This window comes from Gobius niger (genome assembly GCF_951799975.1).
Source record: "Gobius niger genome assembly, chromosome: 1".
In the NCBI taxonomy this organism is placed as follows: Eukaryota; Metazoa; Chordata; class Actinopteri; order Gobiiformes; family Gobiidae; genus Gobius; species Gobius niger.
The window spans coordinates 25914518-25936404 of record NC_136852.1 but is presented as its reverse complement, the minus strand read 5'-3'; the positions used below and the strand labels follow the sequence as shown (position 1 = coordinate 25936404).

At 41.8% G+C, this 21887-nt stretch overlaps 3 protein-coding genes across 3 annotated transcripts; 2 read left to right on the top strand and 1 right to left on the bottom strand.

Annotated features, from left to right (window-relative positions):
- The first annotated feature begins 22 nt into the window (after positions 1 to 22).
- On the top strand, positions 23 to 5072 carry LOC306962507 (TRPM8 channel-associated factor homolog). Its single transcript, XM_079555657.1, has 11 exons — positions 23 to 680; positions 862 to 1075; positions 1213 to 1504; positions 1754 to 2055; positions 2138 to 2312; positions 2400 to 2494; positions 2570 to 2780; positions 2894 to 3130; positions 3945 to 4162; positions 4234 to 4347; positions 4604 to 5072. Exons 1-11 carry the CDS (start codon positions 46 to 48, stop codon positions 4886 to 4888), a joined length of 2778 nt encoding a protein of 925 aa, XP_079411783.1. The 5' UTR covers positions 23 to 45; the 3' UTR covers positions 4889 to 5072.
- A 97-nt stretch (positions 5073 to 5169) lies between these two features.
- LOC306965323 (complement factor B) lies at positions 5170 to 12758 on the bottom strand (the record flags this gene model as incomplete). The annotated part of the gene is made up of 19 exons (XM_079559655.1): positions 5170 to 5419; positions 6107 to 6156; positions 6242 to 6380; positions 6567 to 6658; positions 6767 to 6840; positions 7378 to 7534; positions 7748 to 7868; positions 7938 to 8029; positions 8193 to 8330; positions 8712 to 8816; positions 8882 to 9010; positions 9270 to 9408; positions 10135 to 10268; positions 10347 to 10451; positions 11390 to 11569; positions 11699 to 11884; positions 12177 to 12324; positions 12570 to 12643; positions 12719 to 12758. 19 exons carry the CDS (start codon positions 12756 to 12758, stop codon positions 5258 to 5260), a joined length of 2265 nt encoding a protein of 754 aa, XP_079415781.1. The 3' UTR covers positions 5170 to 5257.
- Positions 12759 to 14250: 1492 nt separating this feature from the next.
- On the top strand, positions 14251 to 21593 carry mfrp (membrane frizzled-related protein). The gene is made up of 13 exons (XM_079559524.1): positions 14251 to 14349; positions 14553 to 14661; positions 16303 to 16440; positions 16582 to 16743; positions 17335 to 17554; positions 18352 to 18482; positions 18729 to 18854; positions 19020 to 19096; positions 19285 to 19430; positions 19967 to 20097; positions 20304 to 20438; positions 20799 to 20926; positions 21306 to 21593. Exons 1-13 carry the CDS (start codon positions 14296 to 14298, stop codon positions 21528 to 21530), a joined length of 1782 nt encoding a protein of 593 aa, XP_079415650.1. The 5' UTR covers positions 14251 to 14295; the 3' UTR covers positions 21531 to 21593.
- Positions 21594 to 21887: the final 294 nt, after the last annotated feature.

Here is a 21887-nt window from a genome sequence, read left to right as displayed (position 1 = left end):
ACGGCTCTGATTCTCATCTAAACAACATCATCCTGCCCGTCCATCATGTCTGCCTCTAAACCCCAGCAGGAATATGCCTCCATCATGAGAGGCATTCAGGAGGCCAATTTTGAGTACTCTTCAGTCCCCTGTCAGCTACTTTTAAGTGGAGACCATTCTTTCCCGTTAGTGATGAACAGCCAGGGCCAAGTGCTTATGGCTGCCTCTCAGTACGGTTCAGGGCGCATAGTAGTGTTCAGTCATGAAACTGAAATGTATACTTCAGCGGATGTCACTATAAATGCCGTAAATTGGCTCAAAGGAAATCGATCTGGCAACGTGACAGTGGGAGTACAGAATAACACCGACAAAGAGGTGGTCGACAGTCTTCGTAAAGCCGGTTTCCAAGTCAAAATAATGGATAGCTTTAGCAGTGACCAGGGTGTTGGGGTGTATTTGACAAATGCCTATTCGATTGACCAAGATGTGGATGATATAGTAGCATTTATGAAATCTGGAGGAGGGGTGCTCATAGGGGGACAGGCGTTGAAGTGGTCGTCACAAACTGGAGAAAACACTCTTCTGCAGTTCTCGGGAAATAAAGTGTCCGGAGTGGCCGGGATACACTTCAGCGATCTCTATGCTGATAAAGAGCGAGTAACAGTCTGGCCCGACATACCAACTTCCTGGAGATCTGTCAAGTAAGTCCTGAATTATATCATAAGGCACAGATTAGCACCAAAGGTTTACAGTAAAATAGGTGTTTCTTTGCTTGGTTGTACTACGGCCAACTGATTCACATGGAACTTTAACTGCAATAATGAAGAACATTTGATCATGTCTGCACTGCTGTATTCAACCCTCTGTCTTATTGTGCCACAGACCCCAGTATGACTTTAAGAAGGACCTGCAGTGTTTGCTCCAAGGCGTCTCTGACTTTGAATGGAAAGAAGCTTTCGCTTCTGAAATCCTGGTTCATGGTCAGCTGTCTTTCCCCATCGGCACCACTCAAGACGGGATGCCGTTTATTGCCGGAGGATACTATGGCAAAGGCAGGGTTGTTGTAGCAGGACATGACGTTTTTTGGAGAGTTGAGGTACAAAGTGCTTTACAGATATCCCTAACGTGTAGAGGCAGTCAATTCCCCAAAGGAGCCATTGAATCTGTATTTGTCTTACTTTATCTGCTACAAAATAGAAAAACTAAGCAGCTTTTCCCATTGTTTTCTTCCAGAGCATGACCAGGTTATGGAATAATGTTCTTCACTGGTTGGATCAAAGTAGACAGGGGGTCGTTGGAGTTGAGCCAAAAAACGCTCTCAACGCCATGAAAAGATCAGGGTTAGACTGTGTGCTGACTGACTTTAGGAGTGGCCTGAGTGTGTTTGTGCGCACCGCCTACAGGGGTGACAAGATTGAGGAGATACAGAAATTTGTGGCTGAAGGAGGAGGTCTGCTGATCGGAGGACACGCCTGGGCCTGGGCCCAGCAGCACCCAGGAGTAAACAGTCTAACTCATTTCTCAGGTGCTTGTATGTCTTGAAGCATATTTTTAATTTAAGTAATCTATTTTGGCCATTTCTACATACTGCATTAATAAATGTTTGGTTGAATATCATACATTAAATTGTTTGTAATTTACTTTCGATGCTTCAGTAATTCTAGTTGGATGTGTCCTGGGGTGGGCATTCAGATTGTCACTTTGGACTTCGAAACCACAGGGTCAGTCCCTGTCTGTTGTCTTAACTCCCTTGTCTTTGTGCGCTGTTTTTCAGGAAACAAAATGTTAAACCCAATGGGAATGAGTCTGTTTACAAGAATAATTCGGGGAGGCCGTTACAAGGCACCAGATACCAGTATCTCTATCAAAGACACATACCACTTCCGCCACCTGCTGTTCCGTTTGGCTAGTTGTGTGCTTGAAGAAAAGGCGCTCACTCCACATGAAGAAAAATGGCTTAAAAAACTGGCAGGTGACTGTGTAAGTTTTCTATCCATGAAGAATTTCAACTCCTACTCCTACCAGCAGATCCTAGGAGTCCTCACAGACATCCTAAAAAAGACTGGACTGCCTCAGGTACACAAATCAAAGTAACAGTAATGTGATTATAAAGGTCAAGATTACAATTTTAAAGTGAATAATATTTCTATATTCAAAGGTGTCTAAAAGTTCTCCTGTAAAGAGTGCCAAAGACCACTTCATCCTGAGAATAGCAGCCGCAGTGTATGATGTTTGCTCCAATCGGGATGAGCTCCTGCATTTTCTTTTCAAGGACATCCCAGTGTTGAAGACTATTAGAGACCAGCCAATAAACTTCAGTGTCAACTCAGGAGGTCAGGACTGTTGAACATATGGAAAAGACCTATTAAGAATCAGTATGTTGTTGTGTTATATTATTATCATCTGTATCTTATTGGCAGGTCATCACCAGTGGATCAGTACAGGCTTGTATCTGACCCCTGGGATGAAGACCTACATGTGCATACCAGCGGATTTAGTCAACAAAGGATGGCAGGTAGAGACTAAAATAGAACAGAAAAGCTGGTGCAGAGAGTCATATGTGGGTTTTATCTCTTGTCCTGATTATCAGGTGCAGATCAACTGTCATACAGACATACTGAATCACGAGACATTACTGAGAGCCCCCCGTGTCTTTAAGAGGTTCCCAGTCACTTCAGAGATGATGCAGGTGCACAACCTTTGGGGAGGCCTCATTTACCTGATTGCTCCTCCACACACTAAAGTGACTGGAGCTAAGGTGGTGGTTCAAGTTGCTGTTCCTGCTCCTTATTATAAATCTGGTGAGTTGGTCGAACATAAACCTTAACGGGACTTTCTAAAAATATAATATAATACATGATGGCCTGGGGGAGGAAGCGATATGTAGAACTCATTCATAGTGATTCTTCCTCAGGAGAGACCTCTCTGTCAGACTGGTCTCGTCTGCGCACAGCCCCCGCTCCCTGGGCAGAGCTGGAGTTTGAGAACATCGTACTGACTGTCCCGTCTGGCATGGTCAGGAGTCTGGAGCGTCCCGATGAGTTAGCTGCTCTCTGGGACAGGATTATGAGCGCTGTGGCTGACCTAGCAGCTATCCCACAGAAGTTTGAGAGAAAGGAGCGCATTGTCTGTGATGTGCAAATCTCTGCAGGTAAAAGAGTTCAACACTTTATCACTTGTCTGTGTCTTCTATGCTCTAAAGCTTTGGTTCATGATGACAAGGGAAAATGGATAAAATTAGTTTAATGTGGGGGGTGGCTTCGGCCTTCCTGAGGGATGGGGAGACTCAGGAGGTGCTCATGAACATCAAGTGAAGCCTTACACTGGCCCACGCATCTGTCTCATTCTGAAAGTCTGAAATATGTGACATATGTGACATATGTCTTCAAGAACAAACACCATGTCAGCGAGGTTATTCTCTTTATTGTCCAATATCTCTGGGATAAATTTTGGACTTGTTGTAGTTACACCCTCTGGTGCTCTACACCAGGGGTTTAGAAAAGTTTTAGAGCTCAAACTTCAAAATCATAAAATCAACAACATTAGGCTCCCCACTGTAAAATTTGATTCCAGTTGCAATCTGCTTTGTCCGTGTTGATGTGCAAAGTAAATTCTGTTATTTGGCCTTATCCTACTAACATATTCAGCCCGAATGTGTCCCTCAGAGGGCCACAACCCCCATTTTGGAAACCTCAGCTAAACAGGAATAATTTCCAACAATACTGCCGAAACTATCATATACAATCTCTCGTAAAGATGTGGGCAAAAGCTGCTAGAGTGGATTGCTATTCTTCTCCATACTCACTTTAGCTGTGTCCACAAGCAGAACCTGAACTTTTCTCAACTTCTATTGATTTAGGATGGTCTTTATTATCAGCGATCAAGCTCAGAGCCACAACTCTTTGTGAGATCAATAAAGGATTATCTCTTATACCATGTTCTTTCATCACACTGCTCTTTCTCAGGCTGGATGCATGCAGGATACCCCATAATGGGACAGAATGGTTCAGGACCAGAGATGGTTGGGGCAAAAGAATATAAAGCTATGTGGGGTCCGATCCATGAACTGGGTCACAACCAGCAGAGGGCAAGCTGGGAGTTTCGCCCTCACACCACTGAAGCCACAAACAACCTGTGGTCTGTATATGTGAGTGAGACTGTTCTGAAGCTCCCCAGAGAAAAGGTAACAAAAGGGAAAAAACTGTTTAATTTATCACCAAACTAGACAAAGATTAAACATTTTGTCCCACACAGGCTAGCCGGAACTTGACTCCAGAAAAGCGAAGGAATCGCATTAAGGAATACATCAAGCAGGGCAGAAGACTAAGCAACTGGAATGTGTGGGTGGCATTGGAGACATACTTACAGGTGAAGTATTACGTGAAGTATTTGACGAGGGTTTTAACTTTTGTGATTTACATTGATTCATTCATCTTCAAATCAACTAGATGCATTAGGTTGGGGTACATCCTAGACAAATCTGAATCAGCCAATTCTTTTCATTACAGACACACATACTGTAACTGCAATTCACTCAACCAACAAATATGATATTTGAGTTTGAATAGTGGATGTCTCTGAATCGAAAGGCATGAGTAACCCTGTATTAACATGTGTTTTTCAGCTCCAGGAGAAGTTCGGCTGGTCTCCCTTTAAGAGCGTGTTTGGTGCCTACCACAAGATTAAGAATGTTCCCCGTGACAACGAGGGAAAGATGAACCTGTTTGCTGTGACCTTCTCGAAGACCGTGGGGATGGATCTGACTGGGTTCTTCAAGGCCTGGGGGTGGCCCATAAGAGCTGAGACAGAGAAGAAACTCTCTGACCTTCCAGCCTGGACCGACCACCCCATGGCCCAAAAACATAAAAAGAAATGTATGCGTATAATACAAAAATTGTGTGTTGGATGAGACTTTGCAAAGGGAGTCAATTTGGAGCGATAAAAATGTGCTATGGTTTCAGTTTTGTATTGCCACGTGGCCTCCTGTCATAGTCATATTGAGTCAGGAAGAACCGTCAGCTTATTTTCATCCAGTCTTTTTAACATTGTTTTATGTGCTTTGTGTGAATCAATAATACACATGTCTAGATTGCTTTCACATTGTCAAGTGTTTTCAAACATGGCTGTGTCCCATGTGTTTTTCAACTACTGCACTCAATATAAATATAAACCAGAAAAGACTGTGGTTACCAATGTTATTTTATTATTTCTATACAGAACAGTCACATCGTGTGTGTTTTGCTGCTGTAGTATATACCTGTACATACAGTATATATACCTAATCTTCTGACTTAACACCTTCGACAAACTGGATGTCCTTTTCCAGATATTTTTTCAACCATGAGGTGATTTTGAAGACATCGATGTGGAAGTCTCGTTCGCTCGACGAAGAGTCGCCACATAATTTGTCCTCTTGAGTGCCCCAGCTCACCACTCCCACCTGGAAACACAAAAAAAGGGTCAAGAGTTAATCACGTTTCTTTATTGCAAAATTATTTCACAAGTTTCAACTAAGAACTTTGTATAGTCCTTGTACATAAGTAACTATTTTCTCTGCACAGAATATTAATCAACGTCATGTGACCTGACATGACTTCACCGACCTGTCTTTTTATATTTGTGACATCCGGCTAAATGTAGTAGAGCTACGAGGACTTGATGTTTCAATCCATAATTTGATGAATACTGTTGGTCAGTCTTGGTCGGTGTTTTGATGTGCGTCCTCTTGAGGTGTCTTCACTGGGGTCATCAGGCGGGCGCCCTCCTTCCTTGATGTTCCGTTGATGAGCCCACGACACCTCCAGAGGGCTCAACAGTGATACCCAGCATCCCAGGTACACTCCCTTCAGCTTCTAACCCACCTGTTTCATCTAATAGGGTGTTTGTTCACTGCTCTGGTGAAGACGTTGTCCATGTTAGTAAAGGACTTTTGTATACAGTGGTTTCACGGGCCTCTTGCTTCCCTGCCTCCAAAAGTCATGGTTTCAGCACGCTTTCTTTCTGCTCAGACTAATGACTAATGTGCCTTTATAATAAATAACCCATCCACTGTATGCCTAGATAACAATACTACGATGACAATTAATATTTGAAATTGCACTTTGCAACTTTGTGTAAACGCACAAACCTGAAAAAAGCGCTTTCTCTTCTCAAGGAACAGAGATCCCCCGGAGTCTCCTGAAATAAACACACTGTATTTAGTCACTCATATGCTGCAATAGTGTGTTCTTGAACTAGTGTCCAGTTTTGAGCTGGGTCAGACCTTTGCAGGTGTTGGCGTCCTGCTTGCTCTCAATGCCCCCAGAGCAGAGGAACCGCTCTGGGACATACTCTTCAAGTGACACATTATTTTTACCATTTTTACTCAGTGTCTCTCTGACCACCTCCACACAGTCTGCCCTCTGCAAAAGAGTATTTTCAACAACAATTTTCAATGAGAAGACCTTGCCACTTAATTTACTCCATGTAGGCTATTCTGTATGGAGTAGGATAGCCTGGTACTTTCCTCTGTGGCTGTAAGTCCCAGTCAGCTGGCTAGTCAATCTAAAGCTGGCATATCTAAGTAACCACCATGTGTGGGCTCTCACCTTGTCGCCAGTGCGAATATGAGTTTCTTTTCGTTCTTTTTCTTTGTGAACAAAAAAGACACTTGTCTCATTCTGAGGAATCAACTTCATCCCTAGACGTAGACATATATCTCAATAACTATAATGTATTTAAATTGCCTACTTCTATTGCAAAGATATTTATTTATACACAATTTTACCATTCAAATTGAATTACTTACTGTGCTGCTCACAGGTCAAGCTTATGTTCTTCATTGCTCGACTGGCTGGGACAGTACATGGGAGGCAAATGGGTCTATTTGGGAATATAAAACGCACACATTAATGGCTCCTCTTTTCAGTATTGTCTTTATCTGTCATAGGCTGCAGTGTCTTGTAGAAACTACGTATTAGAGCATGAGGCTGAGTGCACTGTTGACAATAACCAGCAAGTCACGGGGCTGGTACAGATAAGAAAATTCACAGGGGGCAAGTGAAAGTCACCAAATGGTAAATGGCCTTCATTTATATAGCACATTTCCATTTCCACTGGCCACTCAAAGCGTTCAAGGAATCAAAGAAACACAGTCACATTTACACACATTCATACTACGCAAGACAGGTCTATTGGCTTGCCCAAGGACACAGTGACATTACGGTCTCTGCCTCCCAGTTGCATGGAGTAGTATGAATTTCTACCCAGGTTTTGCCAAGTCCAAAGCAGCAACAGAACCCTCCAGCTACTACCAGAGAAGTATTTTCCCTAACAAATCCTGTTCATTGCAGCAACACAACCCACTCAATTCGTCTGCATCTGCATTCGTCTCTCCTAGTTGAAATAATGATAGTCCACCTGGCTTTCCATGACAGCGGGATAGGCGTGTCCAGCTCCACTAAGGCGACATCGTAGTCGTAAAACTCTTTTACATTTCTGTGCTTCAGGGCGTCCACGTTATAATCAGGATGCATGATCACACGTTTGGATGTTGCTGTACCTTCCCCCTTTTTACCTATAAAAAAAAGAACAAAAAAAAATAATATATATTCTACATAGACAGTACAGTCAGAGCAAATCTCTTTTTTTACAAAACCGTAGATTTGCAACAGAAGAGAATGGGAAAGACCTTTTTAACAATGAACGATTTAAAATTAGATATCCATTTAAGGTATCTTTACAAAGGAAACTGCCTTAACTTTCTCATACTAAATATTGTAGCACCAACCATATATAAGTGTCCATTCCTGAGGGACCGTAGCCGAGCCGTTCCTGCCAAAGCAATGTGCAGCTGTCAGAACCCAGTTCGGACTCACGATGGATCCCGAGCATTTGGATCTAGTCCATTTCTACAAAAGGGGACATGAATGAAAGAAATAAAGGTCAACAAATTAAATGAGTGCAGAACTGGTTCTTACCCCTGAAATGGTGACATGCCAGGGAAGAGAGTAAGCGTCGTCTTGCTCGTCAACTTCTTGGGCCACGCCGCAAATTGTCACCGTCTTATCACCTTAAACGGGAGCTTTGTCAAAAAATTTGCAAAGCTTTGGAAACGTATATAACCTTTTGTCTTATGTTTACAGGTCTTATTGTAACATTATTTGACTGCTTCTTACTCATTAAATCAAAACAATATACTGTATAATGCATGAAAAAAATAAGTATTTACGCACTGATGATTTTGTTGAACACTTCACCCAGATCTTTATAGTCTTTTAAAATGAAGAGGTGCCCCTCGTCACGTTTTTTCGAAGCCAAAGAGTTCAGCTCATCCTTCTTTACTTTGAGGCCGACTCCAAACACATAAACATCTGAAAAACAAGTCGGTAAGAAACCCAGCGACATTGTCCTCTGCATCATCATCTTCAAATCCAAGATGACATCAAACCATTTCAATCTCATTCACTTTTTTTTTTTAACTTTGAAATGTCTATGTTTTCAACAAACCGCTTGGCGTGTAAATTGTTACAGCAGATACCTCATGTACCAATTAATTGTAGAATAGGCAGCCTAATTCAACAGGTTTCACTTATTCACTTCTTGAGTAGACTTAGTGTGGTTTCAATGCAGGCCCAAAAGTGTCACTGTGCGTCATACATACAGTATAATGTAAGTCCTGGGACCCACAGGACTAGATCATGGTGAGGACTAAAATGAACATAAACAAGTTTAGTATTTTAAAAAAGTGATACCTAGCAATCTCTCATGGGTGTGGTCAATGGCCATGTAGTCATAACCAAGAGTGGACCTAATCATCTTCATAGCAAGAGAAGACGTATTTCCAACATTGGAGTAACCTGAAAAGAAAGAACACGTTTTATAACTTGTATTTGTGTGAACTATTTATCAATAAATACTTTACCATCAGTTTCTATCACGATAATATTTTGGGTCTCGTTGAAATGGGTTTCACGTTTCTTAAAAAAGGCAATTCGCTCGTTGACACGGGACAGCGCTGCATATAGGTTAGTGCCAGTCTTTGCCCCATGACCTAAAGACAAAAGAAATTAATTTATATAATGCTCCCATATGAAACAGTCTACACCACTCACACAAAACACTGCGATGGCTCATGCTTAATTGAATTATTTCAAACTGCACACAAAGGGTTTGAGAGAACTTCTATTTCTATATCAATGAACTGACAATAACAACCTCTTGATCTTCTTTATATCTTAACAGATGACTGAGTTCACCTGTTGGTCATAATGCTTTTTATCTGTTTGTGTTTATTTAAAAGAGGACTTTACGTTTTGGGTCAAATTCCCTCAGACTTCTGATGACCCACTCTTCTTTTCCACTGGTGTCCCACATGATGTCCATGATGTCTATGACTTCAGTGGCAAAGGACAACACATGGTACCTGATCTGGACTTCATATGATTCCAGCTGCAAAGGGGAAATAGAGCAGTGTGAGATCATGTGAGTTATGCTGTTTAACCTCTTAACCCCCACCCGAACCGAGCACATGTTCTCCAATTTGGCATCACCCAAACAAAAGAGCAACAAAAAAAGTGACAAAAGGCAATGAATATATGGCAAAAATGTGATGGAAAAAGGTAAAAAAAAAGCGATGACAAGACATGGAAAAATATTACTTTAGATAAGTTTTGTAAGTCTTACCTCTCAAATTTCCTATAGGCTGTAACCTTTTAGATTTGGGTAAAGTTGAACTGCAGAAAATGCACTCAGTTAAAGGGGCTAGATGCAAGTTTGCCATTTTATCCTCACTACTGCCACCTCAGGTCATACGTGTAACTGCACCTTCTATATTAAGCTCGTGCATGACGGCATTTCGGACCCAAAGTAACAAGTTTTTTGAGTGACAGTGCTGGATTTTAGAGGCAGTTGTGGTGAACAGGTCTGAGCTCATTCTGCACATTAGGACATTGCAGGAACATGTAGAGGGAGGAAAATATTTTTTTAAACTCCGTATAGTCCCTTTAAGAGGGGAAACCTGTCCTCAAAGTTAAACACATCCCTTAAAGACGTGTTGGTCGGATCACAGCTGACCCTTCTCACCCTGTACACGGACTATTCACCCCTCTCCCCTCAGGCAGGAGGCTACGGTCCATCCAGACCCTAACCTGGAAATGAAAAGTACACTACACAGACCTTCTTGATCAGCGCAATGGTGGCATTCCTGGCTTTGTTAAAGCCCTCTTCAGTGATGCTCCCTGAAGTGTCCAAGAGGATGAACACATTCAGACGACTGCCTTTGGACACCCCAAAAGCCCGCTGATAAGTGGCTGCAAGAGAACCAACTTTTAACGTTTAATGTTTTTACATCGTCGTAACGACTCAAATGGGAATTTTTGTATTCGTGCCTTGACGTTTTTTAATAGCGTCTGGAGACAGCACATCCATGACTCCAGCCAGAGATCCAGCCATCGCTTCCGCCACTGCACTGGGAGAGTCGAACATATACGGGCCTGTGGATAAAAAACATGGCGATCTGCAAATGAGACCGCTGACACTAGTGATGAATCAGTTATCACTGGTTGGCCATTTTAAAAGGTCCTTTGCATGATGGTTAGGGAGGGTTCGTTGTCACATACTAAACATTTAATTTGATTACTACTCACTTAACTTACAGCTTCCCAATATTCCCCCTTTTGCACAAAAATACCACAAATGTCTAAGAACGCTAATTAATTAGAATTTCTGATATTTGCCTCCAACAACATCCTGTAGCCCCCTCTGCCCTTGGGGTACTAACCACACCAAACCTGCTTAGCTTAGCGAGATCTGATGAAATCAAGCATTCACAAGGTGGTATGGAATACAACTAATGCTGAGTGTTATCATTCTGTAAAATAAAAAAACTTTTTTTGTAAAACTGCAACTTAACTCATGAATCCCTGATAAATTCTTCTGATCTGTTAAAGCAGTACTAAGTAACTTGTTTACCTTAATAAATCGTATTTGTAGTCTGGTGATACAAGTGTTAATGGGATGATCGGGGGGTCTTTCATCTCCCCCTGGTGTCTCTGGCCAGAAAACCACAATTGCAACTTCACTGCCACCAATACACACTAATAGAATCACGAAGAAGAAGCTAACAGGCTAATGGGCGAAGCTAGCTGCAAGCTAGCACCACTTAAACAATATTTACAGCCAAATTTGTGTGAAATTTTTTTTATCTCCATTGTGTAATTGGATGTACAATATCCCTCTCTCCCTTTGTCTTTTCTGTCAGCGTAGTATTTACTCTCACGGACAATTAATAAGTAAAAAATTGCAACTTGCTACGACACCCGCATTGGCGCTTATGGCCTCTAGGGGCATGAGCTACTTACTACTGCTTTAAGTCACAGATTTGTTTTTGAACAGTACTGTAAAAATAAATAGCTTTTGTATATGTTTTTACTTTGGCATCGTGGTGCAGAGCCGGACCACTCCCGGTGCTGCAGGCACTCCCTTCGGGCCGATCCCAGCAGCTCCAGCCCGCTCTGACACCTGTATGTCACTCGGTCTCCAACCAGGAACTGTCCCAATATGGGCTGTTTGTGGGCTCCAGGAGGAGTCCCGGGGTCGTCACAGTCATAGGCTGGATGAGAAATAAGTGCAGAGTTTAATAATTTCCATTATATAGTGCTGAAATGTGGCAAGGTATCTTACTCATGTTGACCTGCTTATTATGAGAATGTGAAAACATGCGAATCACCATGCGAATCACCATGATCCTGGCAGACAGGGGTGGTGCCGGTCCACTCCCCAGAGATGGTGCAGTTCCTCTGGGCTGAGCCGTGCAGTGTGAACCCTCCATCACAGGTGAAAGTCTGAACTGATCCCACCCTGAACCACTGGTCTCTGGGCCAACAGTGACCATTGCCCAGCTCCAGTTGGGCTGGACACATCACATCTGCAGGAAAAAGGGTCCAGATTTTGTAATCTATCTGAGTAACTTTAAGTGTTGATATGACGATTGAACCATTTTTGTTTCCCCTTCCCTGTACAAAGAGAAGAATAGCTGACATGCAAACAGTTGCATTCATGATGTTAAAAAATAATTTGTAATCATTTGAGATGGAGTTCAGGGTTTTAATATCTTTATGGGTGATTTACTGATTTTGAAAGTAAAACCCAAACAGCTAATTTTATCTCAGTCTACTTAACACCGCAGATGTTTACAAATGCTGTTGATTAAAGTCTACCTTTACACGTGGCTCTTGTGACTGGCCGGCCGCTGGACAGTCTCATCGTGGTCCATTGTCCGTTGGGTCTGCATGTCCTGGAGCCCACGGGGAACGGATACTGGCCCGGTCTGCAGTGGTAGGTCAGCACACTGCCCTCCTGCCCGCCCTGTGAAGGAGGGAGACGCTTTCACTTTCTCTTCATAAGAAACAGAAGCACTCATACGTTTTACAGCTATTTTCGTGAACTTAGTGGTTTACACCTTTAAAACGCAGTTATTGTGGTAACTGCAACAGTTTTCTGAAGTGCACTTTAATTCTCATAATACAAATGATGTATTATTTGTCTGTTAAATAGAAACGTGTGGCTAAATATTCACGAAATATTGTGGAATGTTTCTTCTTTTAAACTACCTGTGAGTATGTGGCATGTCCTCCGTGAATACTGGCCGTAGTTGAGCAGTTTCGCAGTGGAGGATCACTGTGAACTAGAAAAAAGGAAAGTAAGTGCAATTCATATAAAATGCAGTTTCACTTTGGAAAGTAAGGTAATAAAATCCTACCATGCTGAACTGATACAAGGATGATCCACAGTATCAACATTATTGTTACTGAGCTGTTCCCCAGTTTTAAAGCCCATCTGGTTTATTTGACCACTGGTTACAGATTAATATATCCGCACCAAAAAAGGAAGTGAATACATTATTAGGCAATTTGGGAGTCACACACAGTGCGCCAATCAGAGTCCTACATTATTCAGGCTTCTTTAGGATACATTTTCTTTCATAATGAGGCTGTCGAGGAGTGAAGCAGCTTAAACTAAGCTACAAACAATAGTTGCTATAGCATCAAAGCAGCGTATTGAAAGCAATGTGAACAGCAAAAGTAGCATTATCTGTGTCCAACCGCTCATTAGAAGCATGTTTTTTTTTTATTGCTGGCAACAGTAGAATCCAAAAATGTAGTGTAGTGTCTTTAAATAAATAAATATCTCATCAAAGATTTTAACTAGAAATGTCTCCATTTTCGCTGAACACCCAATGAGCAAAAAAACTTAACTTAATTCAAAGTATTATTTTGCAATAAGTGTTAACAAAGACATGCACATAACAATAGGATTCTTAGAAAAAAATGAGAAGTGAGACAAATTATTGGAATAAAAAGAGGAAATGTCTTCTTAACCCCGCCTGAACCGAGCACATTTTCTCCAGTTCGACTTTAACCAAATCTAAAAGCTTATTAAAACATGTGTCAAAATAGCGACGTACATGCAACAAAAAAGTCATAAAAGAGCAGCAGAAAAGCAACAAAAAAGCAACAAAAAAGCAACAAAAAAGCAACAAAAAAGCAACAAAAAAGCGACAAAAAAGTGACAAAAAGTGACCAAAAAGTGACAATGATTTACCAAAAAGTGATGAAAAATGGAAAAAAGCGAGGAAAAGGTGATGAAAAGGCAAAAATAAAAGTGACAGCAAAGCGTAAAAAAATGATGAAGACAACAAAAAAGCAATGTGTGAGGAAAAAGATCCTTCTAGATCAGTTTTGTAGGTCTTAGCTTTCAAATGAGGCGTTACTCTGGCCTACAGTGTGCAACCTTTTAGATTTGGTGAAAGCTGAACTGGAGAAAGTGCACTTGGTTATGGCGGGGGTTAAGAGGTTAAGTTTGACGGTTTCCTGCTCAAAGTAACATAATAGTAGCAATAATATTCACTTCACCCTCTTAATTTACCCTTTCATTTGCAAACATAGAATTGGCCTTTTAAGTCATTTTAAAAACTGGTTGCGAAACAAACTTTTCGGAGCTTAGTCGATTATTAGGGGATTAGTGAGATTTAAACCGGGACCACCCTTTCCCCGTCCACTGCTTCAGTCCCCTCAGCTGACTCGGCTTTGGCCAAACTACTCTTCAGTAACGACATGCTCATGCTAAACTCCACCAGGTTTCTTTTCTTATAACATACTGCAGCTTTTGGTGACTGCTTCCTCGTAATTCTCGCCAAATAAATGGAAATTGGTCATATAGATGTAGCAATGCTTGTACAACCATGGATTACTTTGTTATTGTGCCTTCCTGGAGAATACTTGTGGACTTTTGCGTTTAACTCAAGAAGAAACTGGCCCTTGTGACAAAGGAGTGGAGATGTCTGACCTGAGCCAAGTAGCAGTGTATTCAGATTCTTCAGATATTTACAAGGTGAGTCAGATTCTCGTGACCTTCACTGTCGGGACACGCACAGGAGTGAAAACTAAGGCTTCCAAAATACCGCCTCACTGCATTGATACCAACAGGAGAGTTGATAGAATGAATACAGACATGACAGAGATCCAAACCACTTTACCAACAAACCCTCTTCAGTCTCTGTCTGATGAGTTTACCTGGATGCTGTGCCCTTTCAGAATGTGTTCTGTAACCCGGCCTTCGAACTGGAGGGGGAGAGAGAGGAGAGAGTGGAGGGATTCAGGACGACCTCCTCCACCCCAGAGCCCATCAAACCACCCACACCCAGTGAGTCCAACCACACGGAAACAAACGCACCACTCACTACGGATAAATGATGTTTGGTATATTCAAAAAAGCTGCGAGAGAATATTCGGTGATAGAACTACTTTAGGACTGAGTAACTAGGACAAGGAAGCACATATATTTATATTTATATATTTATGGTGTTTTCAAATTGTGAATTAAACGTGGATATCCAGCTGTCTTTAAATGGAAGAAATATTGAAAGAGTATCTGAACTCAAGTTTTTGGGTGTGACACTGGATGAAAAATTAAATTGGAAATCTCATGTCCACAGTATTAGAAATAAATTATGTAGAAACATTGCTGTTCTTCACAAAGTAAAATATTTTTTAAATCGTGAATCTGAAAAGGGTCTTATACTGCACTTTAATACTGCCTCACTTACTTTATTGCTCAGAAGTTTGGGGAAACACATACAAAACTACAATTCAACCGCTGATAAAAATACAAAAAAAAGCTATAAGAATAATAAATAAAACGCATAGCAGAGAACATACAAATCAACTGTTTATAAAATCAAAACTATTAAAATTACAAGATCTCATTAAATTACAAACATTGATAATAATGTATAAAGCAAGATTTTTTCGATTGCCTCAATCTGTACAATTGATGTTTGTATTCAACGCTGATGCATCCAGAAAACTTCACTGTACTCTCCCTTTTGCCAGAACAACCCAGAAGCGGATGGGCATCAAACTGTGGAACACCCTGCCCCTGAATTTAAAGAACTCCTCCACAGTGCACCAATTTAAAAAACAGTTCAAATCGACAAATATCAACTCTTACACACTACTGTAAATATTAGATTTCAACTTTAAAAACAGTAGTACCTGTATTGTTTATTCTAGCTTATGGCTTAAAATATAATACCTGCGAATCAGACCATTTATGTTTTGTTTTTTCTTGTCTACCTTTTTCTATCTGAAGAAAGGGGCACTTAGCATAAGCGCTGTCTTCATCGTGCTCCTTTTCAATCATGTATCTAAAAAAAATCATTTAAAAAAATCATGTATAGTTGTTGAAATGTGAAAACATGTAACTAACATGACTGAAATAAATAAATAAATAAATAAATAAATAAATGAATCAATATTTAAGATACTGAGATAAGAGTGATACTTCAAAATGATTGCCCATGTGGGAGTCAGTATTGTGTGAAACCTTTTCTTATGTCAATGCAACTGATTGACATAAACATTTCAACTACACTGTTAAAACCATAGTGATCCTATCAGGAAGAAAAAACACAGCAGACACGGCTGTGAACTTTGCATTTCTCAGTTCCCTTTATCTCATAAGAACATGGAAAGGGCTTTTTTTTGATGGATGCCAGAGAGTCTTTTTGTGTCTTTATTCCCCTTTTGATTCAGGAAGTGGTTCTATTTGGCAACTTTTCACAGAATCAGGAGGCTGTCACGGAAGGCCTTACGAGCACATTTCCTCCAGTTTGGCTTTAACCAAATCTAAAACAATGAAGAAAAAAAAGAGACGTAAATGAAGATGGAAAAAGCAGCAAAAAAGCCGTCAAAAAGTGATGATAACGAAGAAGTGATGATAATGTAACAAATAATATTAGTCATTTTCTTTCCTGCTTTATTCATTTCTCGTCTCGCTCCCGAGGCCCCTTCTGGAGCCTGTTTGGGGCGTGTGTGAAGAGAGTGCAGGGCCTGGGCTGTGGCTGGAGGGCGCTGCTGGTCACTGCTGCTGCTCTGCTCCTGCTGGCCGTCCTGGGACTGACAGTGGCTCTCATACTCACACGTGAGTCAATACCACACAGAAATGTCATCAAGGTTACCATTAGGCGAAATCATTCTTCATCTTCATCATATTTAACACTCTCCAGTATTCTTTTGACATCAGGGACCGCAGACTTACCTTGCTACTGCCTTGCTCTTGTAGAGATCAACGAGATCAAGGAAGAGGTTGTGGAGGAGCAGGCGCTGACCACAGCCTCAAACCTGGTCAGCACCAGAACCACATCACTGACGGGCCCCGCTCACAGCAGCCAATCACACACCACCGCCGTGCCACCGTCCACAACGCCCTCCCATCCTGGAACCAGTGAGAGATATGTTCAAGTATATTCAGGAACTGAGTTATAAAAAACACATGTTCAGAATGGATGCATTTTGAAAGACTGAGAAGAGCTGTAAAGCTGTAGGCATCAAGGTGAGTCTAGAACAGGGGTCTCCAAGTAAATTTCCCTGGGGGCCAAACTATATCGGGAGTGTATTGCCGGGGTCCATAAACAAAAGCTCCAGTAAAATATGTTTTGATTGGGAAAATACACTATTGGATACAGGATTTGGATTGGATTCGCATTTTCTCCTGTTCGGCATTTTTTCCACATTTTTGTCACTTTTTGTTGCGTTTTGTCACTTTTTAGCCATATTTATGTCGCTTTTTTGTCACTATTTGGTTACGTTTTCGTCCCTTTTTTGAAAATGTGCTCGGTTCAGGTGGGGATGAAAAAAATAAATAATTGAGACAGGTTGTTGAAAATCAGACACAGGATCTGAAATGGTTAAAATGTGTCACTGAGAACATTAAACCCTTTTGATTACCTATAGTTCATAACCCCCCCCCCACCCCCCCCCCCCCCACCCCATCCAAAAAAAATGACCACTGATGACACTGTTTTCTTGCCATCAGGCTGTGGTGGGGTACTGACCGACGCAGAGGGCAGTTTCAGTTCCCCGAACCATCCTGGGTCGTACCCGCCGAACACGCTGTGCGTTTGGATGATTCGGGCCGCTCCTCCGGCGCTGGTGCAGATCCACGTGTCTGCGCTGTCCGTGGAGGGCCCGTCCCCCTGTCTGTTCGACTGGCTCGAAGTGCAGGAGCAGCACGAGCACGCGTCCACTGTCACCAGGTGAGACAGTGGGTTTTATTTAGTCTAAAACAATTGAAACAGTTGAAATAGTGGCGGTGGGTGGTGTGTCTTTATACGGTCGCTAGGTGGCACCATTTCTCTACCTATGCCTACTTTCATTTTGTAGCGTCACTTTCTTGGGTTCATTGATCAAGATGTTTAAACTGCACAAATATAGCACTACTACTAACACTGACTCTTTCTAACTTGCCAATGAAAAGCCTAAAGTAGCCTATTATTTTCATTATTAGCCTACATGACCTATACTAGGCCTAAGCATATACTTCTATTGTAAAAAAGTCTACAAAAAAAAAAGTGTATTCTTAGAAAAAAGCATTATAGCATTAGCTCAAATTCTCTTTGAGATTATGAGCTAAAGTCCATGTGTGCAAAGTGGCAAACTCCTCCAGGAATTACAACAAAAACAAGTTCAACACACACATAGGATTTTGCAACGTTAGCACAAGAGTGTTTCGTCCAGTTTACAAAATAGGCTACTGGACTTTGTGTTAATGTAATTGCATAATATTTCCCACAGATTTACATTAAAGGCACTATACCTGATTTTTATTTTGGAACATGTGTTTTGTCCTCCTTTATTATATTGTAACTCAGATATTTGTGGGGGGGGAAAGCACATCTAGCTGACCTTGCAGGTTTTCTCACATTTCTGTAAAAGTGACCCTGCAAGTTGTGAAATTACAGGCACTAGAATTCCTTTACATTTACTTCAAACCTTTTTTTTTAAATTATTATTATTCATGCACATATAACGCTACATTTTCTGTTTCCTGCAGGTTTTGTGGAAATGTGGCCCCTCCCACGATAAACACCAACAGCAGCACAGTGTGGGTGACTTTCCGCTCGGACAGCAGCATCTCGGGAAACGGCTTCACTGCTCAGTACAAGGCCATTCTACCTGAGCACAGTAAATCCACCATCACCTCACCCAGAAGGGATCATGTCACAGTCACATGTCGAATGTCAGTGTTAGGATTATTGTAGGAACAAAACAAAAAAATCACACTTTTAAATTGACATTCTTGAGATTAAAAAAAGTTGATTCACACTTTAACAGATCAGTGGTTTCCGTTAGGCGGCATCCTACAGGACTCGTTTTAACATCCCTCACCATCTTTATGACCGCTGTTGTTTTGGGTCCGGCTTTGAACAGAGAGCTGCTCCAGAGATGAGTTTGTGTGTGACAGTGGCCGCTGCCTGCTACCTGTGTCCGTCTGTGATGGACATCTTCACTGCAGCGACCAGACGGACGAGGAGAACTGCAGCCACAAACACAGTGGTAGACGGGGTTTTGTTTCACATTCATTCGCACTACAAATAAGTAATAAAGTTAAACTGATGTTCTAGCATGATGAAATGTCATTTTGCATTTAGGTTCACACATGGTTTTAAACTCCTGACCTTCTCATAACATCACATTGAACAGTGCTTTTCTTCAAAACAGATTGTGGTGGACAGAGAACTGGACCAAATGGTTTTATAACAAGTCCTAATCATCCGCTGCCTTATCCTCACCAACAGGTATATTTCTCTGTTATTTTTCCATTAATCGTCCATAATCTTTGCCTCCGTGTATGACTAAAGCACTGTGTTCTGTACTGATCTATTGCCCATAAATACCCAATAGTACACAGCTGAAGTAGTTTGTGTGAACAGGTGTTTAGGGAGAACAGTATTGAGTCCTAATCTGATGCCTCCGTCTTGTGCAGCTGTGTATTTGGCAGATTTCTGTTGACGAGGGCCACGTCGTCACTCTGAGCTTCAGGAATTTCAGCCTAGAGCCCCACGACATGTGCGAGTTTGATTACCTGGAGTTGCATGACGGGGAGGACGCGAGGGCACGCGTCTTTGGGAGGTACGTTACGCTTTTACTCGGTCCTTTTTTATGTTTCACATGTGTGTAACATACTTCAGTATGACCTCACAAACTGAACGAGGATGTTGGGTCCTTCCTGGTTGAATAAAGGTAAAGAAAAAAGGGAGCTGTCAAATTGGAGTTGGAAAGTTCTGAACAAGTCGCCATTGATGACCGTCTTAACCAAGCACATTTTCTCTAGTTTGGCATTACACAAATCTAATCCTTCCCGACTGGTGCTCAACAGCCTATAGGCCAGTGCACGTCTCATTTGAAAGCTAAGCCCCACAAAACTGATTGTAACATGTCACGTCGGCAGCACGTTTTTGTCGTGCTTCGTCTCTTTTCTGTTGAGTTTTTTTACATGTTTATTTTTTTTTCGCTGTTTTGTGGCTTTCTTGTTTGCGTTTTCATCCTCGTAAAACATTTCTAAAATAAGAATGTAGCTGATTCACAATCCCAGCTCACTCTGTGTGGCCCGAGTGAATTTCTGAAGCTACATTTTAAATCATTGTGATCTGGTTTGTCTTCCCCAGGTTCTGTGGCAGCTCGTTTCCTCCAAACATCACCTCCTCTGGGCCTCATCTCACGCTGGTGTTCGTGGCTGATGAAGGACTGACGGACAGCGGCTTCAATGCAACGTACCAGGCCGTGTCCCTGTCAGACAGTATGTTCAATGCTCATTTTCTTCACTACATTATTATAAATGACATGCTATGGTTGTGGGTGTTATAGTTTCTCTCCTTTTTCATTTCTAGGGTTGTTAGGGTCTTAGTTTCTGGGCTTTTATGCACCCAACCCCTTGATAATTACCAGTATATTTTTAACCTCCTTATGACAGTATGATTGCATAGTGATTTCTCTGCATCCCAGGGACTTGTGGGCCGGAGCAGTTCGCGTGCACCTCCGGAGAGTGTGTCCAGACGCAGTGGCTTTGTGACGGCTGGAACGACTGCTCAAACGGAGAGGACGAAGAACACTGCGGCAACTCCACCTACCCCCCCTTCAGTGAGTCAGAGCCTGAATACTGTGGCACTTATCGTTGAACCCAATCTCGAAGGGCTTTTATCGACGTTTCCCAAACGTACTGTACATCCAATCCCTCCAGGGACCTGTCCTTTACGGCGATATCATAATCAAACATGAGCCAGGTTTGTTGCGTGTGGTTTGTTGAAAGAACAATTATAGTTGCATTCAAAGGGCCTTATCGAATTTCCCAAACAGACATCTCTCCAGGGACCGCCCTTTCAACAAGTGAACGAGATCTGACATGAGAAAAACGCTCCTCCGTGTTTACATCTTTAAAAGGAAAACGTTTTATTTTATGGATCAATTATTATAGCATATATGTGAATGGTTTTCCTCCAGCCTCCTCGTGTGAAGTGGTATCCGTGGAGATGTGTCTGGGTCTGAGTTACAACCACACCTCGTTCCCAAACATCTGGCTGTCCATCGCCGACCAAGCAGAGGCAGCCTCAGTGCTGCACCACTATCAGGTGAGACTGGACCAGTACATAAACAGTGTTGGGGAAACATGCAGGACTATCTTTACAGAAGGATATGTGAAGATGGTGCATCTCCACATTTTGGAACGCGGGAAAGCGCTGCTCAACTGTGGCAAAACCAATAATCCTTTCACAACTTTCTAAAGGCCCTAGTCCCCAAAGACTACTGTATTTCATATTGTTCTGTGTACAGTAAATGTCCTCATTTTCTTGCCATCGCTTCATCCTCCCAATTGTCTCATTCTTTTATCCGACTGACCTGCAAGATTTATCTCCTTTAACGGAAAAAACAGAAAAGGTCCATGCGGGCCTATTGGGTTTCTCATTTTATCTTGTGGCCTATTTTTTTCTGCTTTTGTTGGACAACAAGGTGCTGAAGGAGTTGGCGTGTTTCGAGTCCCTCAGGAGGCTGCTGTGTGGGATGTTTCTGCCCCAGTGTAGTCCGCTAGGGGGTGTCGTCCAGCCGTGCCGCTCCGTGTGCACCTCGGCGGAGCAGCAGTGCAGCCACGCTCTGGACACGCTCTCCTTCAGCTGGCCCTTCAACTGTAACCTGCTGCGCGACTCACAGGAAACCATGGAGTGCTCCATTCCTTAAACTGACTCCGATCCACAAAAAACCACTAAATAAGTGTAATCGTGTCATATAGGACTGGTCTAAAACAGGTCTTTGATCTTTGACCAACTTAGTGATTTACAACTATTATAGTGGAACAACATTTTCAACAAACTATGCTGCATAAACAGAAGCACCAAAATATAAAAGACAACTGCAAAAGTATTTGTGTATTAATTCTAGAGAGACTTTTGCACATTTTGTTTGTATTGTAGCCATATACATGAAAATATGCACTTTTTTTGTAAATATACCAACTTATACCAACAAAGAAAGCTCAAAGGCAAAAAGAAGATAAACATCTGTTTATTAAATGAAAATTCAACAATAAATGAGCGC

Excerpts from the sequence above, each read along its gene's own strand:
- mfrp (XM_079559524.1), top strand. The coding sequence starts at position 14,296 with ATGTCTGACCTGAGCCAAGTAGCAGTGTATTCAGATTCTTCAGATATT. Across the intron at positions 14,350-14,552 it reads ATTCTTCAGATATTTACAAG|AATGTGTTCTGTAACCCGGC; the intron begins GTGAGTCAGATT and ends GTGCCCTTTCAG. Across the intron at positions 18,483-18,728 it reads GGCCATTCTACCTGAGCACA|AGAGCTGCTCCAGAGATGAG; the intron begins GTAAATCCACCA and ends GGCTTTGAACAG.
- LOC306962507 (XM_079555657.1), top strand. The coding sequence starts at position 46 with ATGTCTGCCTCTAAACCCCAGCAGGAATATGCCTCCATCATGAGAGGC. Across the intron at positions 1,505-1,753 it reads CAGTCTAACTCATTTCTCAG|GAAACAAAATGTTAAACCCA; the intron begins GTGCTTGTATGT and ends GCTGTTTTTCAG. Across the intron at positions 2,056-2,137 it reads AAAAGACTGGACTGCCTCAG|GTGTCTAAAAGTTCTCCTGT; the intron begins GTACACAAATCA and ends CTATATTCAAAG.